Genomic DNA, 14,274 nt, shown 5'->3' with positions numbered 1-14,274 from the left:
ACTGGTACTGATGGGGAACAGGCGCAAATGTCACTATATTCAGGGATTGTTTGGGGTATTTTTGTCCTTTAATCTGACTTGCAAGCTGAGTTTGTTTGTATCTCTTAAATGAGCTGTGAGAGCGGACGTCAGAGTGTGAATCAGCAGCCTAAATCAGCACTGATGGACTGAGTGAGGGCGCGCAGGCTGGATGTCTCCTGTTTCAGCTCCTGTTCGGTTAACAAACAGCGTTGACGGCGAGGAAAGTGACACTTTAACAGCGTTGACCTTAAAGAGAAACGACGGCAAACTCCCCCCCAGTCCACGCCCCCTGAAACGTGCCCAGATGTTGTGACAGTAAAGGCTGATTTATGGTTCCGCGTTACACCAACGCAGAGCCTACGGCGGAGGGTACGCGGCGACGCGCAGCGTGCGCCGTACCCTACGGCGTAGGCTCTACGTCGATTTAACGCGGAACCATAATTCAGACTTAACGGGGGACGCTGTCCTGAAATGGCTCTCAGCTGGAAGATGACAGCTCTCACACGCCGTCGCTCCAAGACAGCGCCTGGACAGAGCAGGTCCTGCTCTACGCTGCTCTCTCACCAAGTTGGATTTATCTTTTGGACTACAGTACAAAATGCCACACAACCACTTGTTCTTTATGGGGACTAACATCGTCTGGGCGCTTCTTCTGAGCCACTCAGGTAAGCACTTCTGTTTTTCTTTTTTTTTTTTTTCGTAGGCTACAACTCGAAAACACCAACAAAAATAATTGTTTCTTGTGTGAAGCAAAAATATATATTTAACAATGATTTACTTCAGAGAATATGACTGATAACCTTTTATTTCAATGTTCTCTGCTGGGTGTTTCGCAATTCTCACAATCATTACGTTTACTTGAACGCGTCACAAGATTTCGCTTCACAGTTGACACAAATGTCCAAACATATTTCACTTATTTGACCTCCAGAGGAGCCCTGCCCAGTAAAACATGACAGGTGCTGGGTTCACAGCTTCTGGCCTCGCTCAACATTTTGAGTACCAAAGTTATACAACATGATCGATGATCCAAAGACTTATAACAGATAATAAATAATCAATTGTTCCTGGTAAGTGGATCACCTGTTTCTCATCTCACCATGTGTAAGTTCCTAAATACAACTTGGTTCAGAATGGGAATTTGGGAGATTTTTGTGTATATTTGATACCCCCAGCTCATGAAATACATGCATAAATTTTATTTCCACTCGTAGAGAAAATAAATAACATAATTGTGGGTGACTGAACAGTTAGTCATGGACTTACATGCTCAGACGATGCTAGTGGACGCTGATCTGTTCCTGATTATTTTATGGGGAGTGTTTCCACAATAAGTATTCTCATTTTTGTCTAAAATAAATAAATCTGTATTTATGTCTAGCCACAGGTAAAAAATGGGTATTTTACAAGAACATAATGCTCTGTAGACATAAAGAGTGTCCCATCACAGTTTGACTTTGCTTGACTTTACATGAATGCAGATAAATTCGGAACTTGTATGCACAAAGAAATAGTTTGCAAAACCATGTTAAATTGAGTGTTAAACTCATCTCTGTCACATAGGGAGTTTGAAGGGTTTCAAAACAAAATCTTTGTTCCTTTCCCTCTCTCTTTTTTATCTGAAGTACAGAGTAATCCTTTATCTTGCATTTGTTCACCTGGCATTCTGGTTTGATTTGGAGATGTTTGAAAAACATAGCCTGCCCAGAACTCATATTTATTTTCTTCTTTTATACAAACAATTCATCTGGTTGGTCTGGATTTTATTTCCAGTTGACGCAGAAGAAATTGCCTCTGGGCACCGTCTGATGGACAAACAACCAGTCAGAGAAATGAAGCATGTGACGCAGGCAGAGTGACAACCAAACTAGAATCAACAAAAGGCATCCATAATGGTGCACAGGGACATAAAAGCAACAATCAATGACCGTTGTCAGTTATTTAAAACTATTTTATTCAAAGTCTTATTTGCAGTCCTCCAGGCATCGTAGGTGGTTCTGAATTGTGGCTCTTGTGTGAAACATCATGTAAATGCCTTTGCCTGTTGCGATTGGCTCGGTACATCCTGTACTGATTTGAAATGTCCGACTGAGAGGAGCGGCAGAGGAGCCGCTTCACGAAATACATTTCATGAAGTCAACATGTATGGCTGGCCAGGTGAGGATTAACAGAATGTAAAAAACAATGGAGAAAGTATTTGGTCATGTGACCGCATCGGTTTCTGAAGAACACTTTTGAATCCAGCCATGTTGCTTGGGATGCTTGTTGAGAACACGCCCACTGTATGTCAGTCAAAGTTAACTTTCACTACCAGATTCTTCGGTGGATCCTCACTGAAATTTCTCCAGAGCTGCCGTCAGATGTTTACAGCAAACTATTTAACATTTGTTCTTGGCTGTGAAATAAAAAATGACCTTTTGCCGACGCTGGGTTAATACAAACGACTGGTTGCTTCGCTAAGCACGATAGCCTGACAATTACGGATGAGGAAGTAATAGTAGCTGGCCATTGGCTGAACCGACTGTTAATCAATCTTATTATAAATACATTTAATGCTTTTATAAATTCTGGTAAAAATCACCCCCCCCCCTCAAAGCTGTCATCGATCTGAAATCAAATGATTCAGATCAAAACTGTAAATATGATTAAAATACAATGTACAACCCCCTTCCTTGCCACCTGCCTCTGGAGCCACACCAAAACACCAGGATGGGCAAAGCCAGTTCGTTGAAGAAAAAGAAACAAGCCAGCGGTCCCGTGACTTTGCTACGGTGTCTCACTCACAGGGATTGGATGGTGTTTTTTAGAGTCCTGCTGCTTCCAGAGGTGATTCATAGTTTTTGTTTTGACAGGAGAGCATTTCATTGTTCCATATTGTTGTATTAAGAGAATTTGAGGTAAAAAATAACCAAAAAAAAGAAAAAAAAATAGCTTCAGAAAAAATTCTCCAACCAAGTGTTTAAGAGACTGAAAAAAGCTTAATGTCTCGAGTCTTGACCCCCACCCCATCCAAAAATTAAAGTGTTGCATGTTGTTTTCAGGGAACTCTTTACAGTAAGTACTTGGCCGTCCAATTTCACCAAGAGTGCCTCTGGCTGAAGAAGCTGCTGACTCGATCATCCAAACCGGTCAGTGTTTTATTCAGCCCGCCAAGAGGCTTGGCCCCCGGCCAGCATTCTCAGTCCAGGGTGCTGGATGTTGGAGGTGTCATTTCATTTCAAGACTCTGCTGACAGGAAGCTTTGATCTATGGTACCCCAGAGCCTTTTGTCAAGCCTCACATCTGTTCCTCTCCAGATGCACAGACAGACGGACATGCTCCGTCCTGGCTGTCGAGTGATCGGATAAGAAGTCTCTGGAGCATCCTTGTCTGCCAGACTGAAATTAGAGCTTGATGACAGAAGATGAGTCCAAGTCTACCTTGGGCAACTTAGCTAACTAACTAATTACCACCTCTCAAGGGTGTTCTCTCCAAATACTTCTCAAATAAATATATAAAAACCACCACAAGGCAGAACTCGCCTCTAAAGAGACCTTTTTTGAGACATGCATCTTCATTTGGTCCAATCCTTTTATTCTGGTAAAGCTAAGCGATGCAGTAAACCCTCTCCTTTCAAATCATTTCAAAATGTATCCCAGGCTCCCTGAAACACTGACGTTCTCATACCTGGTTATTGTCTGTCCAACAGCTGCAGGTTGTGAAGACCCGGTAATCTGAACTCCAGCTCAGTCACGGGCAGCTGATGATGATGTGGCCCCGGCTAAGCAAGCGTGACTGTTGCCAGATGAAAGTCGGCTTTCTTGGTCCTTGATGGCGACACAGTTCGTTGGGTTGCATTATAGCCTTCACTATTTGACAGAGCTGCAGGTGAAGCAGAGCTTTGGTCGCATGTTAACCCAATGGCATCTCAATAGACCTTTTAGATAAGGATTTTAGTCTTTTGGTGTTGTACTTCAAAATTGTTAACATGTTACCATCTTTTGATTCTGTGACAATAAGACATATTTCCTTTTATTCAGGATCTAAATAATAATATGGATTAGCAGAAATGATACATTATTCTTGAGATGAATGGTTTGACATGCAACTTCTCATGCTCTAAGACCTGTATATACGGTTTAATGTTGTCTCTTCAGATATACAAGTTGCTCATTCCATAGACACTAATTTACCCTTATGCCGTCAAACGCGTATGCTTTTGAACTAAGCGGTGATGACAAGTGAGATGGTCCCTTTTTCTCTTTAGTTTGGAGGTCCCTGTTGTCCAAAAATAACTTAAAATTTTGATTTGTCTGATCAGATAATAGTTTACCACTTTGACTCAGTCCATTTCAAAAGAGGTTTGAAAACTGCAGCATTTTTGGATCATGCTCACATGTGACTTGATTAAATAATGACAGAGCTTGTATTTGTATTTGTGTATCTATGCTAACTGTCTTCTTAAACTGGGATTTCTGGGTTTTATTCCTGAGCGCAGTGGTTTCCATTAAAGAGGAAATAGACTGCATCATGGGCCTGAGGATTGAAGTCTTCTTGTGATTTTCAGTCTTGTTCATGCACACAGAGATTTTTCCTAATTCTGTATGATGTTATGTGCTGTAGGTGATGAGATGCTCAAAGACTTCAAATGTTTATACCAGAATATTGATCTGACATTTTTTGGCACCTTGTAGTCAGTTTTTTGCAGATTGATGACTCTCTGCCCATCTTTACTTTTGAAATTTTGCCTTTCTTTGATGCTCTCAATATACAAATCATGTCACCACACTTAAAAATTCATTACAATTATTTTGCTGCACAGTGTCCCATAAGGTGTTTCTTTTTAGTGTTACTTACTTTTACAGCCTTTTGCTGACTTTATCCTAACTTTTTTGAGATCTGTTGCTGCAGGCATATTCATGTATATTTGTCATGAAATTGTGAAATGTCTCAACATTTGATATACTTTCTTCAGTTGTCAATAAGATATGGATTTGCAAAGAATTGCCTTCTGTTTTTATTCAGATTTGACAGATTCCGAACTTTTTTGGAATAGGTGGAATAGATTGTATCAGCAATTTGGTGATGAAATTTAATGCTATTAAATCAACCACTTAATTTTTAAACGCTTTAAGTGGTGGAATTTCTTCATTTTGTCTGGGTGAAGGCAAATCTAACCAGCTACTGACTGTAGACTAATACAAAATATGAGTGTAGTATATGAGTGTATGTTTATAATGTTTCCATAGAAGACATAAACCATGCTTAATACACGTAGGGCTGCACCGCTGAAACATACAGTATAATTGCTTTTTAAATAACTCAGGATATAACGAGTACCAATGTGAAAACACAAACTACTTCAGCCCTCTACTTCAAGCAAAAACTGACAGTTAATTGTTTAATGCATCACCTGTAACGCAGCCTGACAGGCCGCTCAGCAATTAACACCCTTCACTAGTGAGAAACAGCTCACCTCCACTTAACACATGCAACTAATGATGTGTGTAATTGATGAAGGTGGAAGCAGAAACCCCCAAGTGACAGGATTCCTGTCTGTTCCCGTGCTTTTCACTGTGCACTGCAATAACACAACGACTAAGCTTGAACCTGTCTAGACTACATATTTATAATCAACATAATTAAGCCACCCCCTCGAGCGTAGCCGCACACGCGCCATCGTGACAACACCTCAGAGATTGTAGCAGTTGAAAGGGTGTTCTCCAGGGAGAGGGGATACTTCCTCCGTCTCCACCTGCTCAGCTCCAGAGATTTGCAACAGGGGGCTCAGATCAAGAGATCAAAAAGATTTGCTAAGATGTGGAAAAGTCGATGGGCCTTTAACAAGAACAGTCTTAGATGCTTAACGTTCCTTTCTGCGATAAGACGCGGCATCTTTCCAGCTCTTACCTTCACTCCAAAAAGCTCCAATATCACGCCAGCCAGATTTATACTATTTGTTAAGAGAGGTTTAGAGGGGTAAGGGTGAGAGGACATCAATATAATCCCTGAATATTGAGTACTCTTCCACTTAACTGTTAGATTGGACTGAATACTTTACAGAAAATGAAAATGTGATGTTTCTCATGAAAATGAGAATCCCATACTATTCACTGAATATATTGGTATATCAAAGTCAAAATGTCATAAAAAAGAAACAAATTGAAGTGCCTGATGTAGACAAACGTGATGGGAGTGGGTATTAGGCTGAACCTCCTCCTGAGACTTGAAGTGTGGGTTTTTAAGGGTCCTGGACAGCGTTCTGAGAAACTGATAGTATTTGCTGAGGATTCTCAGTGTTTGTGTTTTCTCACCGGAGCAGGAGAATTAACAGTCCAGTGCCAGTCCTTACTCACACGGATGCCAGGAACTTAAAGCGTGACGCGCTCTTCATCTCCTCTCCCCCCTTTTTTCCCAGTAAGAAGCTCTAACTGATGTCGTCTCCAGTTTATAAGCAGCTCTTTTGTCTCTCAGATGTTTAGTCGCAGGTTGCTGCTGACACATCGCAGCCATTCGGTGCATCTCACCAGCCTACCCAGCCATCCTAATGTTTTTCCTTTTTGATACAAATAATGAGTCTGCTTTCTTTGCATTCAGCTTTAATTTTCAAAGGGCAGCACCAACGGATATACAGAAGAAACTCCTTTTGCACAAAATTGGACGGAATACAAATAGTGTGCAGTAGAGTAGAGGGAGTGAATAACTGTTTTCGCTTTTGAATATTGTTTTCCCAGAATGCATAAAGGTCTTGAGTGTTTGACATGTCCTGTGCAGCACTTAAGTGTGGGTGTGATTGATCTGTTGGTCTGTTTAGATGTTGGTGGTTTTCAGCTTGGTTGGTACAGTAGTACGGTAGTATCTGCCAAGGAGAGGTTAAAGATGTCACTGATCACCTCTGCGAGCTGGTGAGTGCAGCTCCAGAGCACCCTGATATCTGGTTCTTGTGTCTGCAGTCTGAGCGGTCCGTCCAGATCGCCCGGTCCGGTTGTCTTTAGATACAACACAAGTTACGCTGTGTAACTTGCAAATAAAATCAGAATGCAACACATCAATGAAACCCTGGATCTACCTGAAAAGTGTGCATGAAAACATATCCAATGCTGATTCGAAAGTCTTTTGCTCATGTGAGCTATTATAGTTGCTAATATAATAGTTGTTAAACTTTAAAATGTGGAGAAACTTCAAATAAAAAAAAACTATTCTGTCCACAGCACTGTGTCATGAGAAGACCCACTCCCACGCTGAAGATGAGCTCTTCAAGGCGCTGTTTTCTGGTTACAACAAGTGGTCAAGACCTGTGCCGAACATCTCGGATGTGGTCATCGTCAAGTTCGGACTGTCCATCGCACAGCTCATCGATGTGGTGAGTCACGGACAGACTCGGCAGCCGGTCAACTTGCTGCTTCAGTATGATTTCTAACAAAATCATTCTTATTGTAGTAAATATTTCACGCAGTGACCCTTACTAGTATATTGTCTCTTTCACTTTTAAGGCATCTAATCGTCATTTGATTCAATTCTTGATAAGGTTTGCGGGTTGTTGTTGCTTTAAAGGTAGAGTAAGCGATTCTACGCAATTTCTAACCCAAAGCCCATTTTGTCACATTCAGTGATGCAGGGAAGCATTTTTTTTTTTTTTAGTCAAGAAATGGACTGGGGCTTTAGTGTAGAAAGTTTTTTTTTTTTTTAACTTAACTGTTGGATTATCATGCTCAATTGGAGAACTTCTGTATGCAGATACTACAAAAATGGCAAAAAAAACGCTTTGTTTTATCCTTTTTACACTCGATTTTTATAAATATTTAAATTAAAAAAAGAAAAACAGACAATTTAGACCTTCTGAACTTTGCTTCAATCTTTTCTCTGCATTTAGAGTAGAGACGTCGCATGGCAGTGCTGGAAAAGTATTTACAGCTGGGCAGCTCCTACCGCAGGTCAGCTACTTTAAGCTGGTGTTTGAACCCTTAATTTATACCGTCTTGAAAGGTAACATATCCTTTGTCAGATAAAAGGTAACAGAAGCTGTTACCTCTTTCCATCGCTTGGTTGAATTGTCAAATGCCTGTTTATGTTGTCTGTTTTGGTCCCACGCTGTTGCTGCCTCGGCCTGGGGAGCCACCGGGCCCCTCGCTGTTTGGCTCTCAGCATACTGTTTGGGGTGCTTCCTCTTCAGGGGATTAAAGGGATTTGTCGTGTTACCACCCAATGTGCGAACAGTTTTTGCGCACACTTTGTATATTACATTTGATTGAAATTCATGACTTGCCGAAAATCCAAAACAACTCCATATAATTGAGGTGTACATTTTTTTTGCGAACAACTCCGTTTGGCTTCAGCCATCACTCTTCATGTGCTACACACACAAACAAGGAGGCGGGTAGGAAAGTGCGTCACTGCCCGTAATTCTGATTCTAATATGCTATGATTGGTCGGTCATGATCTAATATCATCATATCTTATCGCCCATCCCTACTTATAGCTATTTAATTTCCCTTCAGGGATCCATAAAGTAGTACTGAAATGTCCATCACTCTCTTCCTGTTTCTGTCTGTTAGGATGAAAAGAACCAAATGATGACAACAAATGTGTGGCTCAAGCAGGTGAGAAAATGTGCCACCTTCATTTTATTATGGTCTGTTTCTTTTATCTTTGGTAAAATGTCATGATGTACAGATAACAGCTCATTTGTATGATGACTACATCAAGGAAAGCATTAAAAAACAAACGTATTTGCTCTCCACAGGAGTGGAATGACTACAAACTTCGCTGGAGACCATCTGACTTTGACAACGTGACATCCATCAGAGTTCCCTCAGAGCTCATTTGGGTACCAGATATTGTCCTCTACAATAAGTGAGTTGAAGAGTTTAGAAAATAAAGAGTCAAAAGCAAACCTGTTTTTTTTTCTCCTGTGATTATCTTGATTATATCGGTACCTGTTTTAAGTTTTCACCAGAATGAAAAAATCTGCAGCTCATCCTTTTCAAACAATAGACCTGCGTTACCTCCTGTGCAGGTGGTATACATGTAGTAAATATATCCCCAGAGGGTAGTAAATACGCAGGAGGTGAAAGAAAAAGGTTGTATAATGTTTCTGAGAAGACTAAAAAATTTAATTCTGCTGAAGTAAGAACGTGAAAAGAGTCGTTAAAGACAAATCAAAGGTAATGCTAACATTGTGTGTGTACAAGTACTAAATATGTGCAAGCTTTGTGTCACAGGCTTGAAATAGCAGTTTATTTAGATGTAATCTGATTGTCTCCTGTGCTAAGAGCAAACGCATGCTCATTTCTCACTGAAAACCTTTTTGACTCACTCGGTTTTTCTCCCCAACAAACGTTTGCACTCTTCACTGTCTAGGAGTAATAGGGCTTTTTTAGCTCTGAGGTATTCCTTTAAGGTCAAAATCTTTACAGATAATCTTTTAAAAAAAAAGCATGTTTCATGATATGTACAGCTGCTTTAAAATCCTACACTTGAGTTTTTAGAATGTTAAGTATGACCCCTTAAAGCTTGATGGATCATATTTGATACATTTGTTACATGTCTGAAACCCCTGCAACAGCCCATACTGTATAACTATCAAGTTTTATACAATAGAATAACGAAATGTATCTATACATATACAAAAAACATGAATTAAAAAGCTGTTAAAGACTAAATTAAGGGTGAATGTCAATATATAATAAACACTGAAAAAAACACCAAACTGGTTGATTTGTTCAACAACAGTTCAAAATACACAGATGTTTTATTGTTACAGAGAAAACCAACAATTATTCACAGCTGAATACAACCAACCTGCTTTAGATAACCAATTACTTAGAATAAATAGACTCTCCGTTCTACTCTAATGAACATGAGTTTTAACAATCCGGTCAAGCATTTTTCTTTCCTGTTGAAAAGATGAAAACTGTCCTAAGACCTTTCAGTAAGCAACAAGATTTTCTTGTGACGGAGCGGCCTGATAACCGGATGTTGTGTGACGTTGCTGCCATCTAGTGACAGAATCATGTCCTGCACCCTTCCACGTTCAAACCTGTCACATTCAAATGGTCACGTTTTAGACCGTAACATATCTGAAACTTTATTTGATTTTACATTTTACATTTCTCCTGATATATACACATTGCTTCAGTATGAAATAACTTGCTTGACCATTCATTTTAAAATCCGTTAATTGTAAGACACCCCCTTGAACTGAGCTTGTTAATGATGCAGCTCTGCTCCATCGAGCCTGTCTATTCACACTCTGTACCTGAAATTAAAAAATGTCGTCTTCAGTAACGTTGTCACCATTAAAGCAATACATGAAGGAGAGATTTAATTAAACCCTTGAGTTTAAAATTGACCCTAAAGCAATCTTTCCTCCCAGAAATGTGGAAACTGAGCTGTCACCTCCTATGTTCTCCTCTCTAACATTGCATCTGTTCCTTCTCCAGTGCTGACGGAGAATTTGCTGTGACCCACATGACTAAAGCTCACCTTTTCTACACGGGCAAAGTCCGCTGGGTCCCACCCGCCATTTACAAGAGCTCCTGCAGCATCGACGTCACCTTTTTCCCTTTCGATCAACAGAACTGTAAAATGAAATTTGGCTCCTGGACCTACGACAAAGCCAAGATTGACCTGGAGCGAATTGAAAACACCGTGGATCTCAACAACTACTGGGAGAGCGGTGAATGGGCCATCATCAACGCTGTGGGAACATACAACACAAAGAAATATGACTGCTGCCATGAGATCTACCCAGACATCACCTACTTCTTCATCATCCGAAGGCTTCCTTTGTTTTACACCATCAACCTCATCATCCCCTGCTTGTTGATCTCTTGCCTCACTGTTTTGGTTTTCTACCTGCCCTCAGACTGTGGTGAGAAGATCACTCTTTGCATCTCTGTGCTCTTGTCCCTCACTGTCTTCCTTCTGCTCATCACAGAGATCATACCATCCACATCCCTCGTCATCCCTCTCATAGGCGAGTACCTCCTCTTCACTATGATTTTTGTCACCTTGTCCATCGTCATCACTGTATTTGTGCTAAATGTGCACCATCGCTCTCCCAGCACCCACAAGATGCCCCGCTGGGTCCACTCTGTGTTCCTGGACTTGATCCCTCGGTGGCTGTTCATGCGCAGGCCCGCGCCCGATGGCAGGCGTCGCAGGCTTTGGCTGCTCCAGCAGGAAGCGGCGGTGGAGCGGAGGCACCTGCGAATGGCCGGGTGCAAATCCGGCAACTACATCAGCACCTCGTCTACCTGGCTGAGAGACGGGACCGTGCTGGAGGATGCCGAGAGAAGCTGTTACGAGGATTTAGAGCTAGGGACCTTGACATCATACTTCTCCTTCCGTCCTCCGTCACCTCGACCTCCAGGAACGACTCCTCCACCGCAGCAAAAGACCCCACAGAACAGCCAGACCCGGCAGGAGGGGGCTGCGGTGTCCAACAGACAGTCCAGTGGACACAGACTTAACTGTACTCAGCGGCCAACCAGAGCTGACAGTTCAGTGTCAGAGTCATCATTCCTCCTCTCACCAAGCGTTATACGTGCATTGGAAGGGGTGCACTACATCGCAGACCACCTGAGAGCCGAGGATGCTGACTTCAGTGTAAGCATGGATTCAGTGAAATTACACTACAGATGCAGAACGGCAGATTTATTTCCATCACTACTGAATTAGAAAAACGCATCAGTGCACACAAATGTTACACCAAACGGTGCAGGGATGCCTTGTGGCTCGCACTGTGGCATTTGAGACGTTTTATTCAGAGTTACGTTACTTTTTAAATAGCAGCTGCTTGAGACAAACTTTCAGTGCATTTCAGGTCGCCATGGAAACCATTACCTGCCAGTAAGAGCTCTATAACTAAAACAGACCTCATCACCATGGAGAGATCTGACTGTCCGTCAGAATTCATAGCTGATCAGCAGCTTTTTTATGTTATATGAACGATTTTACGCGCTTTTCCATCAATTTATGTGAATATTTTATGGTGTAAACAAGAAACTAGGTCGGAGCTATTTTAGAAATCCCGCTGCAGCTTCTGGTTCTGCTCCGTGCTGCTGTTATGACCTAACAGCACCCTAAAAACTTGAAACAACTCCCTGTTGGATATTTTCAGACCTGGGCCATTTTCCAAATTGGCATTTGCATGCTATAGCACTATTAATGCGTCCTCATTTTTGCCAAAATGTAGTTTGGAGTGTAGTTTGGAGTATGTGAGCACCAACTGCAAAACCTTAAGTATCGAGGATGGTGTGCTACTCCTTGAAGTATTACCTTCATAGAACTGACCAGTCCACCTCTGATACTGTACCCAATCAATACAGCTGTGTAAATAAATACCGTACACATACACTCACCAGCTGCTTTGTTAGATACACCTGAAACAGTGAGTGTAAGAACTTTGAAGGTGGTCTGTTACATACTAAAGAGAACCACTGCAGCGATAGTAAAGCACATACAGTGCATGAACTGCACTTTCACGCTCTACAATCACTTAGCTGTTATTGGTTTGTTCCTGATCAGGTCAGACATTACTGCCAATAACGTGCCATGGCCACAGAGGCAACTGGAGGATGTTTCCTTTTGAGATGGTTTGACGGGGCGGGGTTTACTTCACATAGGGGGAGTTATGGGCTGGATTGATCTGTGTGTGGAGTTTAGCGGGCCGCTCTGCAGATGCAATCAAAGTTTGAAAAACCAGAAAGTTGTTTCAAGAAAAAAAAATCTTTGGAGGTTCCTGGTACGACTGCTCTTTCAAACATAATCGTGCACCTAAACAGACGGCTAGACAGCCTGAATACTGGGTATATTATAGGTTATGACAAGTTGGAAGCTGGCCTAGATGTTTCATCGTGTCTTCTTTAAATCACGGTCTGTAGCACATCACTTTAGCTCTTATTATTTTCTTCTTTATTTGAACCTTCTCTGTTTGTCTTACTACACAGGTGAAAGAAGACTGGAAGTATGTTGCCATGGTGATTGACCGCATCTTCCTTTGGATGTTCATCATCGTTTGCCTGCTTGGAACAATAGGTCTCTTCCTGCCGCCGTGGCTCTCTGGCATGATTTAAAAAATGTAGCTGAAGTCTACTTCAAAACTGGAAACATGACTCATGTTTGTGTAACACGGTACAACCTATGTGGCCTCAAAAACTGGAAATGAAACACAACCGAGCTATTTTTACATTCTTACCACTCATTCATAAAAAGGTTTATTTTTTGTAGCAACATTTTTTAGTATCTCCTGCAGATTGTCATACTGTGCTGTGAAGACTGGACACATCTCTCATCCGTGGGAGAAGGATCTAGCCTCAGATGTACCAGCAGTCTCACGTGTAATGTTGCTCAAGCGGTATTTAACCTGAATGCTAACATTAGCACGTTAACTATTAACAAGCTGACATTAGCAGATTTATCCAATCAGCATGGTGGTCAACAAATGCCACGATCTGTTCTCCCTCATCAAGGCCTTCGGATTCAACGCGTTAATGTTGGAAGGGTTAGTTAAAGCTGGAAAGTGTAGTTCTGACCCTGTTAACCTACTAATGTTAATTATATAATCTTCTAATCACGTTTGTGTGATGTGAGAAGCTGTGGTGCCGCTCTAACACCAAATTATGTGACCAAAATTGAGTTCCCATCGTGTTACCAGAAATATTTCACTATACGCTAAAATTCAAGCTATTTTTCATAAATTGTAAGTCAATACTTTTCGTTTTTTTATATATTGCAGAAAGGGTACCAATATATGAGTTTAAAAAGAAAGTTAAAAGTCAAAAAAGCATCCTGATTTATGGACTCTGGATGGCCGTGACTGGAATTTTGTAGAAGAAAACAAGCTGCGTCCTAGCCTTTCCTTCACTGAATAAACCACATTCTTGAGTTAAGATCAGACTCCACATTAGCCTGTTTTATCCAGGACTGAGTGAGTTAGAAGCTGTTTAAAGTCTGTGTAAATATGAAGCACTGAAGACAGATTTCTTCGTTAAAGTAAGCAATTTCTACATGGTGTTCAAGTCTGTTGATATTTGAATAAAACATCAAAAGCTACAGTATGTCCTCCCTCCCCCTCCCAGAGAAAACGCATCCTGTCACAGTTACAAATCCTCCACTAACATTGCTTATTCGTACCAAAAAAAAAAAATGTATTTGTGCAACCTTTTTTTTTTCTGGCAGTGTTGCTGCAATTACATTTATCTTTCATATGATGTAATAAATACTCTCCTGAAGAGCCTTAGAAAAGTTTTTGCCACTCACAGTGGAGTG

At 41.2% G+C, this 14,274-nt stretch overlaps 1 protein-coding gene across 1 annotated transcript; it reads left to right on the top strand.

Annotated features, from left to right (window-relative positions):
• The first annotated feature begins 560 nt into the window (after positions 1-560).
• On the top strand, positions 561-14,157 carry chrna2b (cholinergic receptor, nicotinic, alpha 2b (neuronal)). Its single transcript, XM_061707264.1, has 6 exons — positions 561-686; positions 7,212-7,363; positions 8,556-8,600; positions 8,744-8,853; positions 10,443-11,610; positions 12,954-14,157. Exons 1-6 carry the CDS (start codon positions 620-622, stop codon positions 13,077-13,079), a joined length of 1,668 nt encoding a protein of 555 aa, XP_061563248.1. The 5' UTR covers positions 561-619; the 3' UTR covers positions 13,080-14,157.
• The last annotated feature ends 117 nt before the right edge of the window (positions 14,158-14,274 follow it).

Source organism: Cololabis saira, chromosome 18, assembly GCF_033807715.1.
Source record: "Cololabis saira isolate AMF1-May2022 chromosome 18, fColSai1.1, whole genome shotgun sequence".
Taxonomy (NCBI): domain Eukaryota; kingdom Metazoa; phylum Chordata; class Actinopteri; order Beloniformes; family Belonidae; genus Cololabis; species Cololabis saira.
The sequence above is the reverse complement of the archived record's forward strand: the minus strand, read 5'-3'. Positions and strand labels throughout refer to the sequence as shown.

Excerpts from the sequence above, each read along its gene's own strand:
- chrna2b (XM_061707264.1), top strand. The coding sequence starts at position 620 with ATGCCACACAACCACTTGTTCTTTATGGGGACTAACATCGTCTGGGCG. Across the intron at positions 7,364-8,555 it reads TCGCACAGCTCATCGATGTG|GATGAAAAGAACCAAATGAT; the intron begins GTGAGTCACGGA and ends TCTGTCTGTTAG. Across the intron at positions 11,611-12,953 it reads CCGAGGATGCTGACTTCAGT|GTGAAAGAAGACTGGAAGTA; the intron begins GTAAGCATGGAT and ends CTTACTACACAG.